Source organism: Clytia hemisphaerica, unplaced genomic scaffold (assembly GCF_902728285.1).
Source record: "Clytia hemisphaerica strain Z4C2 unplaced genomic scaffold, Clytia hemisphaerica genome assembly, whole genome shotgun sequence".
Classification (NCBI taxonomy): Eukaryota; Metazoa; Cnidaria; class Hydrozoa; order Leptothecata; family Clytiidae; genus Clytia; species Clytia hemisphaerica.
In genome coordinates, this window is record NW_027104146.1 from 1,248,984 (window position 1) to 1,269,976 (window position 20,993).

A 20,993-nucleotide genomic window follows, 5' to 3' on the forward strand; every position below is an offset into this window, starting at 1 on the left:
AGAAAAAAAATTTCCAACTATCGATGAACAAATGTGTCTGGAAACGGAGGAAAAAGGGTGAGGAATTCATAAATCACAATCGCTAATTCTAATTCTTTCATTTTCATGTAGTTTTTTTCACTTTTTTGCTTCTTTTGCATGGGAATGTTCCAAAAAAAAGTTTTTATTTCTGCCGAAATTTATTTTCTTTTTATTTGGGGTTTCTCCTTTCAGAAAAACTTATTCTTTATTCATAAGTTTTTGTTCCTCCATTTCCAGAGGCCCCTTGAAAATGGGTCCTACCACCTTTTTTGACTCATTTCAACCTTTTCCAAGCTAATTTTCTTCAAAAACAAAAATAAAACAATGCAATACGTCTTCTTTTTTCAAAAAAAGATATATCTTTCATTATTTTGATAAATATACTAAATATTTTACAAATATTTTAATATAATAATATTCTAACACCTTCAAAGAATTCTCCCTCCAAATTTCAGGTCTCTAGCTATACTAGAAAAAGAGATATGCAAAATTGAAGAAGCATGACTGGAAAATTTCTTTTTTGATTTTTTTTTGACACATTTTTCAAATTTTTCCAAGCTATTTTCCTAACCTTTTTTTTGACATTTTTAGTCAAATTTTTGACACTAAAATTTGAATTACAACCACCTATCCTCTGGAGGCCTATGACCCCTCATTTTCTTTCTTTTTCAAAGCTCTACAATATAGGATAGGCTTTGAAAAAAAAATTAAAATTTGAAAAATCTTCTTGAGTTACTAACCTGTCTACATTGATAGGGTGCGCACTCGTCGGAATTTTTTGCGTGGAAAAAGTAGAAAATCAAGATTAGAACATTCCATCCATCATAACTTTATCCTTAACAACTCCAAACTTGTTCATTCTTTTTTTTAAATACTCATAATTTATCAGAGAAAACAAAGAAAAAAACCTTATCCCGTTACCTACCTTCATTAAAAAGATATACCATTTATTAGACATCAAGGTGAAAAAATGGCAACTCGGAATTCGTGGCACCTCCGTCGACCTTGACCACCATTTTTCAAATGGCTATCGCTATTGAGCTGGATTACTTATAGACTCGCGGTTTTTTTTATAAAACGCGGGAAAGATAGTACTTTAGTTTGTCACGTGGTAGCCTTTTCAATAATCTACGGGCCGTCTTTAAATCGAGAAAAAAGAAGAAATTTCGATTTTTCGGCACTTTTCTGAAACTTTTATCATGACTACCATATATCGTTGGGAAGCTAAGGGTTTTAGCTTTTCATTGGTAAAATTTGTTTTTAGCTATCATTTCCAGCTCATTGGCGATAGGCTAAAGTTTAACAGTGTTGTGGTTTGAAAATGGAATAACTTTGGAACTACTTAACCAATTTTAACAAATGACCCCTCATTTTTCTCACAAAGGTAAGGACTTTCAAAAAAAATTCGTTTGGTTTCTAAAAAATGAGGGGAAAATTTTGGCCTGTCCACCCTAACATTGATAGCGACTCCAGAAGTCATGCAACTTTCGTTGACGTCAAACCAATTGTTTCATTTTTCCGTGAACTTTGAATCCTTCGAACTTTTTTCTATGTATGCTAGAGTGTTCCGGTTTTTACTAAATGAAAGCCCGTGATCTTAGCTTTCCAGCGGTATATAACACTGTGGACACTGGCTAGACGGCAAATTGGTAAAATGCAGAACTATCAATGAACAAGTGTGTCTGGAAACGGAGGAAAATGTATTTGAAGGCTGAAACTTTGTATGTTTATCAGAAAAAGGGTGAGGAATTCAAAAATCACGATCACTAATTTTAGTTCTTTCATTTTCATGTACTGTAGTTTTTTCTTCACTTTTTTGCTTCTTTTGCATTGGAATGTCCCAAAAAAAAGTTTTTATTTCTGCCGAAAAGAATTTTCTTTTTATTTGGGGTTTCTCCTTTCAGAAAAACTTATTCTCTTGGAATTTATTCTAATTCTCTACAAAAAGTTCTTCAAATTTACTGTAAATCAGCTTTTCAATGTACTTGAACAACAAAATGTTAGCTTTCAAAATTAGCTTTCCAATGAATTGATGATTTTTAGGTGTTCAATTTTTCCTTAGTAGCATAATATTTTGAGATGGTGATATTAAAAGAGGGATCAAGGTGAAATTCTCAGAATACTATTTTCTTGTATAATATATCATTTGGTTCAAATTTCAGCAAAATCTAAGAGGGTTGAGGTATATATCACATTCTGAAAACACTTAGAAAAACAGGGGGGGTCAGGGTCCAGGATACCAACCCAGGGCCCAAAAACCTGACTTTTCGAGATTTGAAAGTAGTAGACACCACCACCCCCTAAATTGGTATCAATACCAACTTGAAAATCCCAATTTTCTAAAAAAGGGGGGACCCACCCCCCTAAATTGGTATCAATACGAACTTAACAATCCCTATTTTTCTGAAAAAGGGGGACCCACCCCCCCTAAATTGGCAATCAGTAAAAATGCAAAAAGTTATATGCATAAGATACTGCATACAAGGGACGCTAAACAGAATCTGTGGATGTTTTTATTCAAAGAACATTCCTCTTATGAATCACTTATATTATGTACCACACTTTAGACTCCTGAAAATGAAAACAAGTTTTTCTCATTCTAACACAACGTAAATTAAGTTTTTTGAACTAAATTGGCAAAATGTATAAAATTCATAAAACAAGTTGATAAACTAGACTAGATAAAAATTTCACTGTATTAGGCATGCCTAGAGTCTTTGTAACATTATCCTATATGATGAGCGCCTGGGGGGGGGGGGGGGTACTTAGGCAAAAATGGATGATGGGTAAGTGCGGACGGTAAGGGTCGGTTTTTTCACCTTTCAAAGTCTCTCTAAGGGTCGGAAAAATCAGAAAGTTTTAAATTAGTCTCTCTAAGGGTCGGAAAATTCAGGAATTTTAGGAAATTTTTTGATTTCCAGAGAAAAAGTTGTAATAAAGTCTCTCTAAGGGTATGACTTTTTTCAAAAATCGAAAAAAAATCAAAGAGTCTCTCTAAGGGTCACCTTTTCAGCAAAAATTAGTCTCTTTAAGGGTTGGTTTTCAGAGGTCCCGTTCGTACATACCCCTCATTCGCCAACCCTAGTACCCCCCGGATGACAGTATGTATACAGAAAAATTTTATCACGACTAAAAAAGTTCTAAGATCTGCTAAGACTTGATTCAGTTTGTTCAACTCTAGTTTTGAATGAATTTTGGTTGATTGAAAGCAAGAAAAAGGATTGAGAGCAGAAAAAGTTAAATAAAAATTTAATTTCAATTATAGAATGAAGAATGCTTTTATATGGAATCAGGGTATAGTGTAAACTATTGAAGTTTTTTATACTTACACTATACAACATTTTAAGTCAGATACCAATTTCAAATTCAGCAAAAATTAAAAAAAGGGTGACCCACCCCCTCATTTTGGTATCGATACCAACTTGAAGATTCCCTAATTTTCAAAAAAAGGGGGACCCACCCCCTCATTTTGGTATCGATACCAACTTGACTTTTTGAAATTTGGAAAAAAAAATTGACACCACCCCCCGGCCCTGGGTTTGGTATCTGGATCCTGACCCCCCCCCCCTGAGAAAAAATGACTCATAATTTTTATTTTCAGGAATGTTTTCAACAGCTTTTAAGTTGTGTAGAAAAAGTAATAACCAAACAGTAGGATTAATTAGGCGCTATTCCAGTTTGAGCAACGTCTCTATATTTAATAATGAAAATGCTGAAAGAGGAGACTATTTGAAAAATGTTGTTGAACAAGACTTCACGCTGATTGAGAATTTTATAACAGAGAAAGAAGAGGATGATTTGATGAAGGAAATTGAGAAGGCTTTCCGAAGAACAAGATATCAGTATGACCACTGGGACGGTGTAAGTCTATATTTGTATTCATGTATAAATGGGTTGGCAAAGCGAGTGTTGCAGAGCTCCTAAATTCCTGCTCTGACTTTCCTGTTATTTAGAAAAAATAGTTCAAACCAATCTCAATAACAAAGCAAAGGCCAATTTCAAAAGAAAAAGCTCATCACTTTTTTACAGTACAATCACTTTCAATTTCATGTTTTTTTGCTCTATATTTAATTTAGGCGATTCATGGGTTTCGTGAAACAGAGAAAAGTAATTGGAACACGGAGAACATGAAAATATTTGAGAACATCAAGAATATAGCTTTTGATATGGATAATGATATCATTCCTACAACACACGTTTTAGATTTAGCTGAGGATGGGTAAGGATTAATAAAGTACTGTATAATTGGTCCAGCATTGGCCCTTTTTTGAAGAAGCAGGGCTACCTCAATTCAGGTTCATTCTGGGCCCTCTTGTTGCTTTGGGTTCTTGTTTAATGTTATGTGAATGGTTTGCTAGTGCACTTCAACTAAAGGAAAATATTTATTTGTTGCTCTTAATCTTCAAGGCTCTATCTTGATGATTAAATGTAAAGTGATTGATGATGACGAGACAGCTCAGAGACTTTTTCATGATCTCATCTTATTTGTTTATTGGTTAATTCGATCTCCTTAACACATTACATTTCAGGTTAATCAAACCCCATGTTGACAGTATAAAGGTAATCTTTTTGGTTCAGTTTTTGTCCTTTGTATGTATGTATTGCATTAATTCCTGAATATATAAAGCACTGGACTCCCATCTTTTATAGTGAGCTTCATTGCCGCCTGTATTTCAAATTTGTTTAAAAAATTCTGACAGTATTCCGACTTTAAATTCTTTTCCTTTAAAATTTTGCATTTAAAAGCTTTGAGTCAGCTTGAAATTCACTTGTATATATTTCACAAAAAAGCTTATCAAACTTTCTCGTAAGTTCGCAAGAAATTTTATCAACATGTTACGACGTTCAACTGCAGAATTTCTACTGTGTGTATATTTTTTAATCTTTTTTATCGCTGGAATAAATTTTCTATGGCTTAACGAAATAGCATGTAAAATTTCAGAGCCTGCGTTTTAAAGAATATCATTATGTGAATCCCATACTCTCTAAAATTATTTCATACTTTTGAGTCAAAATTTCAAAATATTAGTGGGAGTTTTAACAAGTTGATGAAATATTTTGCCTCTCTTACGTCTTCCTCATAATGTAAATTTAAAGAGTTAAAAAGAATGTAACCATTGAGGTTGTTGTCGAAGTTCTTCATTGTTTGCAAAGTTTTCCCCTAAGGTATAACCTCAAAATCTTTTGCAACAAAGGTAGCACGGCTTTATACAAAAATACAAAGGAGATGGATGTCCAGTCGTTAATGATTAAATTGATTGAAATTAAAGTAGTGCAGCTTGTTGTAGATGATTGTTTGTATGCATTGTGTGTAATTGCTTTCATTGTATAATGTACTATGTTTTATTTCCTTTTAAAGTTTTGTGGCAATAAGATAGCTGGTTTGAATTTATTATCAGATGCTATTATGAGATATGGCATTGAAAAGGAACCAGAATCGTACATTGATGTTTATTTGCCAAGATTTTCTCTGTATATTATGAGGTAATTAACATTGAACTTCATCAGTTTCATAATTTGATGTAATTTTAGCAGTCTAAAAAATCTCATTTTGTGGAAATTAATCACGCAATTTTCAATAATTTGGAATTTTTGGGGTAATTTTTGTGGTTAGGCTAAATTTTTACCTAGGCTTTTAAAGGGGTGGTTCAGAACTAGGGGGGGGGCTTTTCCTGTACCAACCCTTAACTTTTGATCTAGTGGGTCTTTTTGGATGAAATTTGGCACACAAGATCCTTGTCACATAAGGTAACTTTTGACAAAATTTTTTTTTGATGAGGTCACCAAAGTGAGCAAAAACCGAATATTTCCTTTGTTCTTATAAATAGCTATTGTATTATCAAAGGTTTTAGAAAAAAGTTGCCTGAGTTCAAATTGCTTATTTTATCCTAAATATTCAGTAAATTACGGTTTAAACGATATACAGTATTTAACATTAAAAATAAATTTGTATTGGAAAAGTGTCAATTTTTGTGACACCTTACTGTCCGAAATGTTGAAGCTAAATAAAAGTTAGGAATTTACAGAAAATTTCATTGCAAAAGCTCTATTATTTCAGGATCTATTACCAATAATTTGACCTCCAAGCAGAAACAGCCCAACCCCCACCCTAGGCCAAATAGGGTTAAAGGGTTATCAGAAAGTTTTTTTTCTACTTTTAATCAATCATCCTCTGAAACAGTAAAGTTGTTTTTAGTAAAATCTAGTTAAAAAGATCAACCGTGTGTTCCTGAATTGGTTCACTTACTTTCATTTCTTTAATTTTTCACGGGAATTAATTTTGAACAAACTTTATGATTTTGGCAAAAAACCGCAATGAAAACCAAAAATAAATACAAATTTTATGCGATTTTATTTTCTCTCTAGAGATGCATTGCGCTTTGATTTCACACATGAAGTTCTGGCCAACAAAGACTCATACTTTCAAGGAAAACACATTCAAAAGAACAGACGTGTTTCTATTCTTCATAGAAATGAACCGTCATGAAGTCACTCCCTTTTCAATATTGTTTTCTATTTTTTGTAAATACGTTATATATTTATATAAAAGCATTTTATACTTATAATAAATAATCTCGAATTCAAAACAATCATAAATATTTTTTGATAGGGTTTTACTTTTGATCCTGACTGCCTTTTTATTCATCAGAAAGCAATTTTAACAATGATTTACCTTTTTTCTAGTTATGAAAAATATTAAACATCAGAATTAAAAAATGGATTTGTCATGGGTGTATATTTGGTTCTCGACCTTATTTTGCTTGGTGCATGGATATAGTGGTAAGAGCTCCTTAAATACTCTTGCTTGTTGCCATGAAATCAGGAAACAATTTGGTTTGAAGTATTATAGTTTCCCTCGGTCAGAAAATGTTAAAATATTTTCTCTCATATTCGTTTACAATACTGCCTGAATATGTTTGGGTTCTTTCTAAAACAGCTATAGACACCTTCTTTTGTAAAGATTTTTTGTTTCTTAAAGCCAAAGAATTGGATGCGAAGTCAATGAAGTATTTGAAAACAGAACAGCGTTGGGGAAAACTCGGGTGTGTTCTGTTGCACAATGACAGTAAGTGTTTTAATAATGCAGTAACATTTCTTCACCTGTTTACCTCTTGAAGCATGAACGACTAGTAAAACGCTTTCCACTTCTCTAATATAAATCTATTTGATTTGAATGATACAAAAAGCCTATCTTCAATTATTGGGCTTTTCCAGAAAAAAAAGCCAGTATACTCCTGTGAATGGAATTCCAGACCATTTCAGGTTTAAACCCTTCTGAAATTCTGAATTTTAGTAGGAAAAGCCCATTTCGTTGTAGCCTGAACATTGTCCCTCTAAAAATAACTCATAATTTTTGCTGCAGGAAATCTTCGCCTCAGGATCTTTCAAATTTTCTGATTAATAATGAAAGAATATTATTTTTTAGCAGATTCTTCAGTCATTACACAATTCAACATGACAATGAAGCAAATTCGCGATGAATTACATTTACCCATAAATTTATATCAGTACCACCATGTAAGCAAAGCAAACAGGTTTCTCACTTTGTTTATGTTATTTACATTATTGGGTTATTCTAACACAAACTTACACTATTTTAAAACAGCCAATAGCCCTAATTAACCACAAAATACCTTTGTAATAAATCCAATACTTTGTATTGTTTAGTTACAATCTCAGGTAAAAAAGAGTAAAATGTTTTTGAGTAAATGACCCTGTCTGTCCCAATTTTCATCCAACAAAGGTTTTTTTTGAAATGTTTGATCCATCCACACTGTTTAACAGTTTTGTTGAAGAATTTCTCTTTCTTTTAGACAATTGGTAATAGTGTGCAATGTTTTCATGACTCGCAACTAGTCCCTTACACTTATTCTTTGGACAATCAAAAAAGAAAAGGAAATCTGTATAAATGGTTTAAAAAGGTATAATTTTCTTTAATGAAAGGGCGAGTTAAATTAGTTTGAGAATTGCAATTTTCTTGTCCCCAGTTTATAAAAGTCAAGACAATACTATCTGTTTATATTTTAGCTTAAAAATCACAAATTGCAGACCAGAAAGTCTCCCAATTGACTGTTAAAAGTTTTTTTTCTTTTTTTTAGATTTTCAAACAGAGTTCAAAGTATGAGACGAAAATGTTGACGACAGTTGACAATAGTGACCAGTTCAAAGACATCACTCACAAAGCTTTGTTGTTGGTTGTGTTCACTGGAACCCATTTCTTTGATCATATGGTCAATATCTTCAATAAGGTTTGAAGAATTTTTCATAATAGTTATAGTTTACACCAAACATTACTTGTAACTGAATATTTTCATAAAGATATCCAAGGAAAATGAAGGAGACATTGCTACATCATAATAACAGAGGAGTGTAATGTGATGGAAAAACAGCTTCTTGAAAACAATGGAAATAGGGCTCGTCATGTACCAGGTCCTTTGCCCTTAAGGGAGTTTGATTCGGTTAATGGATTTCTTTTGTTGTTGACCAAAAAATCTACATAATTAGCGTGTTGTGACGAAATTCTTTTCTTTTGAATCTTATTATGCCGTTATGCGGTATAACTTTAGAGGTTTATATTTCGCTCGGACCAAAAGATACCTATATTTTCTTGCTCAGAATTTCCTTGCAATTCTTATGATATAACCGTCTCTCTACCGCATCATTTGATAAAACACTTGAAAGTAAGAAAGTTAATCTGCTTTTCTCGAAGCTCGACAAAACTTTATCATAAGAATACCGGTATAAGAAATTAATTTTTTGTCTCCACTTTTATCTTTAAATGTTAAGTATTTAGAACATTATTTTTCTAGATTGATGTAAAAAAAGGTGATGTATTCTTTGTGCCACCTAACACTCAAATTGAAAGGTACGACAACGTCAGCTTGTTTGATTCCTTAAACTCACGGCAACCTAAAGGAATTCATTGAATCTCTGCTCCACAAATAAGCGGGACCCACTTTTACCAGTCCCCAACTGAAGTGTCCCAAATTCAAAAGATTAGAAAAATCAAACCTTCGTTGAATTGAATCCTAAGCTTAACTTAACTCTTAACTCTCTCTTTTTGAAGTCCTAAATTTTAAACTCGCATTAAAAGCTTGTTAATGTTACTTGAGAGTTAGACCCGGTTAGACAATGGTTTTTGTACCATTAGACAGATATTTTTATATTCTTTCTAAAACATTAGGTTTATGCCCTTTTAAATCAAGTGATCAGAAGTTATAGCTTTAAGTCTGGGACTATTAGCCTATTTAGAACGTGTATACACGTCATTCGGGCTTGAAGGGTTAAGTTTACAAAATTATAATTCTTTTAAGAATGAGTCGTGCTTGCGAACATTCGGTTAAAAATCAGAATCCAACATTGATATAAAGAATATCTTCAAGATATGTTTTTTTGGTATAATTATAATAGAAACTGTTTTCAAGCATTTTGTATTTTGCATTTTAGGAAACTCATAGATTCAATGAATGCTGGTCATTTCCCAACCGTCATCTTCTTGACACGTCAAAGTATGTTTTATTTCAGCTATCAGCCATTATTTAAAAATATTGGACATTGTGATTCTTTACCTAAAAAGATATTAGATTCAAGAAAAATTATTGATCAGACTTGAACCGCAAAACTCAAAACAATAAGAACCGGAACGGATATTTTATAGAATTTTCAGGTCACAGCTATCTGAAAACTTCCACTCCGGCTACCATATTTAGACTACTCGAAAAGTTTTCGCAGGCAAACTCTCCATTAGACACCCCCTTCTCATAGACCCACCCGGTAGGATCTTTTCAGCCAGTAGGGATAAAAATGATGGATCGAAACTCGATGGGGATTGATATTCTCATATTTATATGAGTGGGGATTTCACTTCTTTTGTTTTCATGTCAGAAAATTGAGTGTGATGGGAAAAATAGTAAATATTTTTCAGTGAGGATTGATTTATTTGATTATTTTCAGTTGGGACAAAAATTGAAGAAAAGATTTCCACCGGGGGCGATATTTTGGCCAATTTTTCCAATGGGAAGGGTTCCAAGTGGGTCTGAGAAGGGGGTGTCATTAGCAACGAGTTAATCATTAACTTATCCATCCCATCACAGGCATGTACCAACGTTTTGAACACTACAAAACACTGGAAGATGAGTATAATACAAATGTGGATTCGATTAAGCTGGCATTACTCCAATATGAGTTGAGACACATTGTTGCACAAAAGGTTAAAACATATTTCCTTTAATCGGGTAGTTTTCATTCAATATTTAGGCTATTTTAGGAGGTACCTAATAAACTTTTTGATAACAATTTTCTCGATTTTTTTTTGTGCGTATTCAATTCAAATCAAAAGTGAAAAATGCTCTGTTATCTATAGGCAATGTCTTTACGAAAAACAGGAAAAAATAACCAGATCATCCGGGTAGGAAAATAGCATTTCACACCTTGGAGCATGCGAGAAATTCACATGGATGGGAAAATCATTCACATTCCTAGGTGTGAAATATACTTTTCCCAGCCAGGTGATTCACTCAATTTTTCCGGCCGGTGTTATATGACGTGAAATGGCATACCAGTATGTATAAATCAATTCACCAAGAGTGCTCAAGGGTTGCATGTAACACAACCAGGGCGAAATCATACGATTTTTATTTTTAAGTTTCATCTTTTACGAATCATCAGCTAATTTATTGAAATGAAATGGCATAAACGGAAAAAAGAGTATTTTTCTTTGTCTAAATGAGTCAATCATTTGATCTTCTCCATCATTTTTTGTAGAGATCACTCCAATTATTGTTGGACAGTAGAAGTCAACTATCCATCCCATCTTGTGTCACCGTCTATTCATCCACAAGTAACACACAACAAACCTACCCCTTCATTCATGCCTTACACCGGACATACAATCATCTTTCGGACAGACATTTAGTCAAATTCTTTTTGTATGATTTTAGTGAGCCTGGTCATTCATCTGGTAAGTCCAAATTTTCCGATCATGTTATCACGCTAAGCCCATGTTCCGTCGTTACAGTCCCGTTCCGTTCCGTTCCGTTCCGAAACGAAACGGTTCCGAAACAAGTGTGAACGTCAAAATTCGAAACGTCAAAAAAGAAAACGTTAAAAGCAAAACAGATCGAAACGGTTTTGCTCCACTTTTTTCATCGAAACGGAACTGCTCCGTTTTCTTGCTCCGAAACGTTCCGAAACCAATATGAACACACTCGATCTGCAACGAAAATCATACCGGAGCGAAACGAAACAGTAACGTGTGAACATGGTCTAAGACTCCGTTTCGCTCCTAATAGAAAGGAAGCCATTATATGGATTGGATTCAATTCTTATGTCACTTCAAATCAATAGAATGGCTTCATTTTATTTCGGTGCGAAGCGGCACTGTTACCTGCGAACATGGTCTCAATGCCAGGTTTTAAAGGTTAAGAACGTAGTGCTTATTTGTCTAACTTAAAAGTTTTTTGCTTTCAAAAAACTTTAATTTGTGACCAACCCAACTGTTTGAGAAAGCAATTAGTTCTTTGAGTTAAATGAAGCGAATGAACCTTATAAATTATACAAAAAACCAATTATTTATGATAAGAACGCGCTCTTATTCGGATACCCTCAACTATCCAAAAAATGAGAGATTGGAAAAAGCAAGAAATAGATGGGTAGAAAAATCGCGGAGCTTAATGAATGGACGAAGGAAGATGTTAGAATAGGTGAAAAAAATGCCAAAGATAGGCTATGTAGCGTAGAAACTTGCTTCGAATTAATGTTTGGGTGTGTTTTCATTTTGCAGGATTACCAGAGCTGTTACGTTCACCAACCATCAATGCAGTACCTTTCATCTTTTGTAATCACCTCAACAGAACAATACATGGTATGTTTAGTGTGTTTAGCTGTTGTGTTACTCTTTAGAGTTTTAAATATTTCATAGAACCACACTGGTGGACCTCCTCTTGGGAATTCTTAGTTTTTATCGTACCTCTTGGACAGGATTAAACTTTGCTCGATAAATTTTCCATATACACTATTACTACCTTTAGAAAAGTCCATTCCGCTTTTCGTTAGGCCAAATATAAAAAATATGCTGTTACCGGAAATCGGCCGGGTGAACTTTTTATGAGAGTCAACCGTCTGCAAGAAAATGTGCTGTCGAAGAAAAAATAATTTTTCGAACGAAATATTTCAAATAAAAAACTGGCTCATCTGAAGGTGCAAGCCTTAGATTTTACGCTGTATCATTTTAGTCTTTTTAAATTATAAAGAACAGCCTAAAAACAAAAAAATTAACGAACTAAGTAAAACACATATAAGTTTTGTAATTCTACTTAAAAAGAAAAAATCAAGAGCGTAAGAAAAATCTAAAAATCTAAAAAAAAATATTTTGCGGCCGGCCGGGTTCGTTTTGTTTTTCGTCACCCGCATTTCCGGGAATGACTATTTTTCTTTTTGGCGTTAATGAATGCACATAGTGAGAAAGGTAGGTAATAAGGGGAGAACCTCGTTTTCCAAAAATTTCGACATGTTTGGTGTTTTAGAAACATTAAGAAAAAGAAATTCCTTAGAAGAGGGCTTATTTGACTGCAACGATTCTTCATCTCTTTAGGGACATCGATCGCACAGACAATTTTCCCGACAGAAAAAATTCCGACACCGTTCATTTTTGAACGATTCATTCAGCAACAGCTTTTCCGATCACCACCTCCTTTGTCAACAAGTCGTCTACAGATTGCTGACCCCAAGGTATGTTCCTCAGAGATGTTTTTCCAAGATCACTTCTGTTGAAGTTTCTAATTCTGTCTTACATTTAGATGAATAGCGGGACTGATCGCGGTAAGCTTCTACCAATTCTTAACCGCTATAGATGAACTGCTGGCGTAGCGAGCAATCTCGTCATTTATCAAATTAAATTCTTTATAAATTACAGTTAATCAAGGTTATATTTCCAACCCCTTCGTTGTATTTTCGACAAGTCTTCTTTTGCGGATATATTTACGGCGTAACTTCGTAGCCACTCACCGTCCAAAATTGTTCGTCATTCAAAAAAGTGACTTTTCATTGTTTGATGATTTTATTTCTTTTTTTTCTTTAAAACAATCCTTCTCAGCTCTAGATAAAAATTTGAATATCTTTCACGTTTTCAGGTCTGTTTTGCCAACTCAACGAATTATTGTCAACCTTATGACGAGGAATTTGATACATCATCATTAGCCGAAGAGGAGACAAAAGACTCGGTGAGTTTTAGATTTTGATTTTGAAGAACGCGAATGAATCTCAGATACATTAGGATTGTTAAGTTTCCGATTGAGCTGTGTACTAAATAGTTCGGTCTGTGTAACAATTACTCCAGCCCACAGTGCGCTGCACCATTCTTCATCCGTGTTGCCACTTGGTAGTAAAGGTTGTTAGTCAAAACTTTGGAGGTGTGAACAGTTCAGGTATTTTATAAATATTACCAACAAGGAATTCCCTGCAATTAAAGTCTCTTGAGACATTAAATGATTTTTTATGAATAGAAAATAGTTTTAATGAAATCCGCTGGGAGTTGACCACCGTGGTTTCAAAACGAGGCAAGTGATTTATTCTCAACTTCAGTTGAGCTAGAATCTTAGAATGTCTGTGTGTGTGTCTGTCACAAAAACTTTGGGGCAGGCTGGAGACTTAAAAAATTGTTCGATTTTGTTGAAATTTTGCGCACTTGATCCCTGGGTGAATCCCTGGGGGAGCTTTTTCCATTTTTTCAAAATTTTCATTTTTAAGGGCGTGGTCACGAGTTTTAGTCCCAAAACGAGGCTAAAACTTTGGGGCAGGCTGGAGACTGAAGAAATGGTCGGATTTGGCTGAAATTTGGCACACTTGTTCGTTGAGTGAACCTGGGTTACTTTTTTTCATTTTTTGAAATTTTTCAATTTTAAGGGCGTGGTCACAATATTTCGCCAATACGAGGCTAAAACTTTGGGGCAGCCTGGAGGCTGCAAAAATGATCGGTTGAGCCACGTTCGACAGTGAAAGTGTCTATTGGGGAGAAAAAACAGCTGTTTAAAGTTGTTCTAAAGTACATAAGTATGGTCTACAAAATAGTGAGGGGGCGCCGGCCCCCGTTACGGGGCTCATGCTTATAATTTCACTCGACGCTTCTACTTGCTAATTCATTATCAAGCTATGAACAAACAAGTTATGTACCGTATTTCTTCGCAAATTAATTTTTTGTTTATTAGGGAGGGGCGTTTGTTTGAGGCGGTGTTTAAAAGAAGGGGGCGTTTATTTGAAGTAATACGCAGGCATTTTTCTAAGCACTTTTTTATGCCCGTATACCGGTCAAAATACTCAATCGAAGAAAATAGAACAATATTTTCTAGCAAAATTTTCAAAACTCAACATATTCAACCCCCTCTGGGTGTGGGGGGCTCAAAGTAAAATATTAGAAACTCAATCTAAATTTACAAAAACGGCCCCAGCTCAAAGTGTTTAGAAAAAGCATTGATACGGTACCTAAACTTTTTTCATTGTGTTTGACAAACAGAATGTTGTTTTCAGTTGTAATATAATACTAATCTGTATCTGTTGAATGAAGATACTTGACAAGGGTCATTTCACTTTACCACTTTTTAAGCTGTAATAGATACACGTGAAATCAAGACAAAAATATGAAACTGAGAAAAGACTGAATTTTGTATAATCGTTAACGAAAAATTGAATGGAAAGAGATATCTAGTGTCCGTGTCATTTTCAGTTACTTCTTATGTAAACTAGTCTCTTTCTCATAGGCCTATGAAACTCAAAGACTCAAGTTTGGATCCTCTTCCTAAAGCAATTGTTTAATTTAAGTTAAGCTTGCTTAGGTGCATAAAATGTGGTCAGAGTAACCATGGTAACCATCGCCATTGTCATGGTAACTTACGAATATCGAGACATTGGTTATGATTATTCAGATCCTATTCTTGCAGAAATGACCTCATATTTATTTCCACTAGCCTGCTAATAACATGAAAATATTCTTTTATTAGATCGCAAGTACCTTTGGCTTCAGATTTCTCCGTGGTTCCTCCCACTGCTCTTTTTTCTGTATCTGCAAGAATCCGAAACTGATCTCTTTGCCTGTTACATATGCAACAGTATCGATATATTAATCACGATTGCGAGGGAAATTGTTCTAGAAACGCATTCATGTTACCAGGTTCTCAGGGAGTCATTATTTTGGGTGTAGTTCCATTAACGGATTTCAAATTAATTACGAGACTTTCAAAAGCTAAAAGTAAATGTTTGTTTAAGAAAGATTTTGAAACAAAAGTACCATAAGACAAACAAAGTATTATCGTACCAAGCAAGTTATCAAATGTTTTATTGATATAAACTTGATCACCTTTATAAAGAGACTTGCGGATTTTGAAGTGAGACTTTGCATGAGGGCTACTTATATATTTAAAACGTTAATCTAGTGGTAGGAAGTAAGATAAGGTTTTCAACCACAATCGTCATGCTCAAGGTTTTAACCTTTTTAACCTTGATTATATCCACCAAGACATTCGATATCTCACTAAATGAAAATCAAAAGATTATTTTAAGAGAATTTGACGACTTGTTGAACTCGAAAGTCGACAAAACAACCGGCCTTTTTGACGGCGTCGGTAGCATTGATGTCGCCGTATGGAAGAAAGATGGTCAAACTCAGAACGTCAGTCCTGTTTTCATTCGTTCGCTCGGCAAATCACAAATTAAACCAGTCTTAGAGAACATTCAACATGTGAACATTTCAAAACCATCAGTGCCATTGCAACGACTTTCAGACGAATACTTGGATATCAATCAAATGAATACAGATATGTTGCCAGCGATGAATAGTACTGAACGCAACCAATACCGCATTGCATCAATCTCCAAGTCATTCTTGGGATATATTGCTGATTATCTGGCAATGCATCGTGGGTTAGATCTCAATGAAAAGGTACTAAAACTTTTTTTACCATTTTTTCAGAGCGTTCCCTTCAATTTTCTTGATTCTTAAAGAATGCTGGAAACTTTTCAATCCATTTTTTCAATTGAACTATCTAGAATACCCTACCAGGTTCAGTAGACATAGTAGCGTTATATTTTCCATTTCCCATTGCTCGTTAGTGTTAGAACAAAGAAAAATTCGTCAGAGTAAAGTTCCGGGAGGTTCGATCTTTGATAATTTTTCTTTATTGAGTTTCGATACGTTGAAGAACGGAGATTGTAGTAAGATCGATAATACGAGATGTGATCAGTTAAAACTTGCCAGTTCTAGCCAATTTACTTAACTCAACTTACTCAACTCGTTTAATTTATCTCCTCAGATTTCACCGAAGTACATCGACCTTTCATCGCTTGGTAAAGCACACGGATGGGATACTGCACTACCACAAAACGGATTCTCTTCAAACGCCATCAATTCGTCTGTTTTCACCAACTCAATCACATTCCAACACTTGTTATCTCACACATCGGGTTTATCACGCGAAAGTATGAAAGCCACCACATATGGGTATGGATCAAGCAGAACATCAACTCCAGCATGTCCACCAGAGACGCCCTCCTGCTCTAACGACCGCGATTTGAACTGGAGACCTTGGACCAAACACATACTCCAATACATGATGCCAGCGTGCGGTTACACCAAGTATCCAGAATCAAGCAAAACACTCGATACCTGTTTACCAGGACAATATTATCATTACTCAAACGCCGGATATTCCATCCTTGGTTTAGCTCTCGACTCTTATATGAAAATGCAAATTAAGAAGACCACATTGGAAGAATTTTTCACCCGTCACCTTACCGAAGGTGGACTGGAAGACACCGTACAGAGTTGGATTTTCTACAATGCGCAACAACGCAACCGAACAACGCACGGATGCCAGGGAGGTTCAGATAAAGAGCATTGCAACCAAAAAAGAGCTTTGACCGATTACGCAGACCGTGGCATCAAGACACCTCCAGGAGGTATCTGGTCTACCACCGACAACCTAGCACATTTGATGTTACAGACTATCCAAAACAACTCCAGACTCTTCAACAACCTGATAAACAGCCCTCCATCACAGAAACCATCATATGATGCCCAATCTGAAGAGGATCCTTCTCACATGCCGTTGACTGTGTTCAGATACCACCACGGCTTCTACATCGCCGACAACTACACCTGCTTAGCTTCACAAAATGGTAGGATTCTGTATGGTTCTTGGGGAACTGTGCCAGGCTTCACCTCCTACATCATCAGCAATAAACCAAGAGAAGTTGGTGAAGACCAATACGCTGTAGTCATGTTGAGATCTTACAACTACAATAAGAGATTGAACCTCGGTAACCAGGCCAGGAGATTGTTATGGCGTTTGTTGAATCCATCGCATGAAAAGAAAGAGCTGAGATGTCCAGTTACCGTTTGTGATGATCATTGTGTTGGTGATCACATTCAAGGAACAACACCTTCATCTGCTAACAAATTATCTGTTTTTCATCAAACCTTTACATGTTATATCCTTGCTTTTGCTATTGGTGTAGGAATGATTTTAAAAACTGTTTGATGACCTGTCAGTCCAGAATTTCATCAAAAATAAGGTCAACCTAAAAAGGTTTCTATATACCGTTGGAAAGATAATTTTATCAGCTTTCGAATGTGGGGTAGAGCCGATTTTTTCGTCATGGGGAAAAAAAGCTATGGACAAAATGTGGTAAATGTTGCAAATGTCGCTCTTTCGTCACGTGTGTTCATGGACTATTAATGTAATTTTTTATAAACCCTTCGTACTGGAGATTGATGGTTGATTATTTATCTGCAATTTTAAAATATAAAAATTTTAATTTTTATTTTGTGACAAATAAACAAAGCTGATTTTAAGATTATAAATTAAATAAAGGAACGAAAAATTAAGTTTAAAGTTTTCTACATAAGCAATGCCACTACTAATCCACACTATTCATGTTTGTGAAGTGTCCTTGATGTCTTTAAAATCTAGAAGATCTACAGTGTTTGTCGTTTGTTAAGGTCAAATCCAGGGAGTCGCTGTATCAGCGGCCATCCAAGGCGTTTCTAAATGTGAGTGATGGTAAGTGTAAAATCTACGGGGAAGAAATTTCCAAAAGGACCCTGCATCCCCTCTGTTTTTCTAGAAATTCCCAAATCTGAAACTAAAGAAAGTCACTCATTTACTTTTACCTAATAGCCGGGGGGTTTGAAATAAGCGGGAGGGGGGTTGGTTTATGTTCACTGAGAGTCAACAAAATGTCAAAGTAAAGTGTCCACACACCGTGGACTGTGCCTTCTTCGTGCAAAAATAGATGTACTTTCAACATCATTGAAAGATTGGAATGTAACATCACCAAGTGAACATTTTTCCCCAACTTATCACTCGTGCCTTTTTTTTGTTATTCAACGAATTCTTTTCGCTTTAATTCTCATGGCTTCCATTTGTTTTCCACGAAAAAATTGAGTTGTATTTTTGTGCGATTGAAATAACATGAAATAAGTCTTTCGACCATACATGGAGACCAAAAATACTGTCGTGTTTCCTAACAGTGTCAACACTTGGACTTTATACCCATCTTGAGGATTTTTACGTGAGAACTGTATGGGGAACATGACAAAGAAAAACACTGTTGTTATGAAAGTTGCATAAGTGATTGACATTGCTTCATTGATATAACCTGGTAGATTGCGGCATCGAAACGCTTGAGCAAAACAAGCCAGTTGTGAACAGACCATGAACCCAATGACTACACTGGTGTGAGAATCGGTATTGCAGTAAATCAACCGTTGGTAGCTTTTGAAATCCATGTGTACGTTTGAAGCAGGAGATGTTTGCTCGAACATGATCAGACTCAAAGATATTCCGATGATGAGATTGATGAAGACAATAAAAATTTGCGTTAAACTGGTTTTCAGTACTTCGTTACTACTTGCACGTGTTTTGGATAAAAAGCAATTTACCAATTTGTTGGATTTGACAGAGATGATGGAAACATTGAGGCTGTACAATACGGCTATACTGAGAGGTCGACAGGTGCATACGGTTGCTGAGGGTTTCATAAGATGTAGAGCTGGCAAGACGATACAGGATAACAGGATAACGAACAAGTGTGAGAAACTCATGAATTTGTCGGAGATTTTGACGCACGGTGTATTAATATTACGCACAAACACACCAATTATGAAAGATGTTAGTAAGCAAGTAACTGTTGCTAAGATGGTAGCTATTACACCTGCCGTTGTGTTAAGCCATTCAAAGTTATCTTGAAAAGGATCAATACATAAAGTTTGCTTGACATTGGGAAGGTGATATCCTGGGCATGCATAGCAAGGCCCTTCACCAAAGCTTTCTGTCACTAACCCTTTGCCGCATTTTGAACAATAGTAGCCATATTCAAGATTCCAATTCGTTTTTGTCTTTGGTAATTTGCCAAAGGTTTTAAAATGACCAGCACTGCAGACTATTTTTCTCGTTGCACATTTTGACTTCGTGTATCCTTTGTTTCGTAAGTCGTTAGCGTATTCTAAAATAATTTTTTCATTAACAGTTTTACCAAAAGTACCAATTTCTCTCGCCAGAAGATCACTTCCAAGAATCTTTTGGGACGTTGCAAGCAATTCTTTTCGCAGTAAAGTAAAGTCGTAATTTAAATAATTACGAAATCGATTAAGTGTCCACCTTATTGTGGTAAATTGATAACCAAGACGAACAGAATCCAACAATTTTGTGTATGGTATTCTCGTCAAGATTTCTGGGGCAGCTCTACTTAATGTCTGGAATTCCATCCTAATGAAATTTTTTATTTCAATACAGTGGAAATTTGTTATGCGTCTGCAATAATCATCTCCGAACCCAATGAAGTAGAAATTCCTTTTTGGTAGAAAGCTGTCTTTGTATTGAGCGACATATCTTTTGAATGTTCGATAAGAATTTCCGATCAAGATGATGATTTTACGATTATTAACAGTTTCAATATTGAAAATATCCAAAGTTTTATTCCACTTGTTTCTGTCATTTAAACGAATTTCAACAACCTTTATACAAGTTTTTCTGCGTTCCATAAAACTCTTCATCATTTCATGAACGAATAACATGTCAGTTGGAGGTTTCTTTTCCTTTATAAAATGTAGCATGATGACTTCTTCCCATTGAACCAGAGGAGCTACCTTGTCCATGAAGTTGGATTTAATGTTTGGTGAATAAAGCAACTCATTGTATGAAGATCTAGAAGTTATTTCCAAATCATTTACAATTATTGGTATGCGACTGAATGCCATTAATTTGGCGAGCAAGATAGTCAGATGTTTTGGTAAAGAGCTGTGAATCAAAGCAATATTGGTTTGTTTGACCCACTTGTTGATTGGTACAGAGAATCTGGTGTTATTGTACACAACACCAGGATTTTTAACGATGTAATAATCTGGATCTAATGCTATAGTGATCACCAAGGAAATAAGTTTTTCAAAGACCGTTGGAACAGGGTCAGTCTTATTGCTGCACAAATAGATAATTTTGTGTGCTTGAGAGGGTAATAAACATTCCTCAGACAACCACTTGTTAAAATGAGTTGCATTATTAAATGGCATATATTCTCTTGAAATGTTCTGAAGTAACTTTAATTTTCCGTTTTGTTCATAAAAGTTTTGAGAGCAATCATTAGTGATTGTCACCACTTTAGGATCAAATGACCAACAATGTGAGACGGTTGTTACTACCAATGACACTGTCATTAAATACGTCATTATCAGAAAGAAATTACAGCCTGCTTACACTACCAAACCAGCTCTTCAATGGCCACTTTTGCTACTATGTAATCAAGAAGAGAGTGTTGGTTGCTCGGAGCTCGACTTCTTAAGAGTGATGTTCCCTTTTTATAAACATTGAGTTTTATATAATTTTTTATACAGAAAAATGACGTAATTTACTGTGATCACGTTTTACAATTTCTTCCAGCTAAATTTCGTTTGATTTTACTTCCTGAGAAACCTAAACCGCTTGCGA

The 20,993-nt window shown here is 35.0% G+C and overlaps 3 protein-coding genes across 4 annotated transcripts in view; all 3 read left to right on the plus strand.

The window, feature by feature from the left end:
• Positions 1-3,594: 3,594 nt before the first annotated feature.
• LOC136813884 (alpha-ketoglutarate-dependent dioxygenase alkB homolog 7, mitochondrial-like) lies at positions 3,595-6,618 on the plus strand. Its single transcript, XM_067070379.1, has 5 exons — positions 3,595-3,882; positions 4,098-4,240; positions 4,551-4,581; positions 5,381-5,505; positions 6,388-6,618. Exons 1-5 carry the CDS (start codon positions 3,625-3,627, stop codon positions 6,506-6,508), a joined length of 678 nt encoding a protein of 225 aa, XP_066926480.1. The 5' UTR covers positions 3,595-3,624; the 3' UTR covers positions 6,509-6,618.
• A 91-nt stretch (positions 6,619-6,709) lies between these two features.
• LOC136813885 (uncharacterized) overlaps positions 6,710-20,993 on the plus strand; it is a 31,227-nt gene continuing 16,943 nt past the window's right edge. The window contains exons 1-12 of one of the 2 annotated variants that reach the window (XM_067070381.1): positions 6,710-6,801; positions 7,001-7,087; positions 7,448-7,539; positions 7,836-7,943; positions 8,121-8,270; positions 8,832-8,887; positions 9,469-9,530; positions 10,116-10,231; positions 10,786-10,981; positions 11,804-11,884; positions 12,614-12,750; positions 13,152-13,241. In XM_067070381.1, coding sequence (XP_066926482.1) covers positions 6,738-6,801; positions 7,001-7,087; positions 7,448-7,539; positions 7,836-7,943; positions 8,121-8,270; positions 8,832-8,887; positions 9,469-9,530; positions 10,116-10,231; positions 10,786-10,981; positions 11,804-11,884; positions 12,614-12,750; positions 13,152-13,241 — 1,239 coding nt within the window. In that variant the 5' untranslated portion in view covers positions 6,710-6,737. The remainder of the gene's footprint in view (positions 6,802-7,000; positions 7,088-7,447; positions 7,540-7,835; positions 7,944-8,120; positions 8,271-8,831; positions 8,888-9,468; positions 9,531-10,115; positions 10,232-10,785; positions 10,982-11,803; positions 11,885-12,613; positions 12,751-13,151; positions 13,242-20,993) is intronic. The other variant, XM_067070382.1, reaches the window with a different exon arrangement.
• LOC136813883 (beta-lactamase-like protein 3) lies at positions 15,140-17,896 on the plus strand. The gene is made up of 2 exons (XM_067070378.1): positions 15,140-15,952; positions 16,323-17,896. Exons 1-2 carry the CDS (start codon positions 15,485-15,487, stop codon positions 17,547-17,549), a joined length of 1,695 nt encoding a protein of 564 aa, XP_066926479.1. The 5' UTR covers positions 15,140-15,484; the 3' UTR covers positions 17,550-17,896.

Excerpts from the sequence above, each read along its gene's own strand:
- LOC136813884 (XM_067070379.1), top strand. The coding sequence starts at position 3,625 with ATGTTTTCAACAGCTTTTAAGTTGTGTAGAAAAAGTAATAACCAAACA. Across the intron at positions 4,582-5,380 it reads CCCATGTTGACAGTATAAAG|TTTTGTGGCAATAAGATAGC; the intron begins GTAATCTTTTTG and ends TTCCTTTTAAAG. Across the intron at positions 5,506-6,387 it reads TTTTCTCTGTATATTATGAG|AGATGCATTGCGCTTTGATT; the intron begins GTAATTAACATT and ends TTTTCTCTCTAG.
- LOC136813883 (XM_067070378.1), top strand. The coding sequence starts at position 15,485 with ATGCTCAAGGTTTTAACCTTTTTAACCTTGATTATATCCACCAAGACA. Across the intron at positions 15,953-16,322 it reads GGTTAGATCTCAATGAAAAG|ATTTCACCGAAGTACATCGA; the intron begins GTACTAAAACTT and ends TTATCTCCTCAG.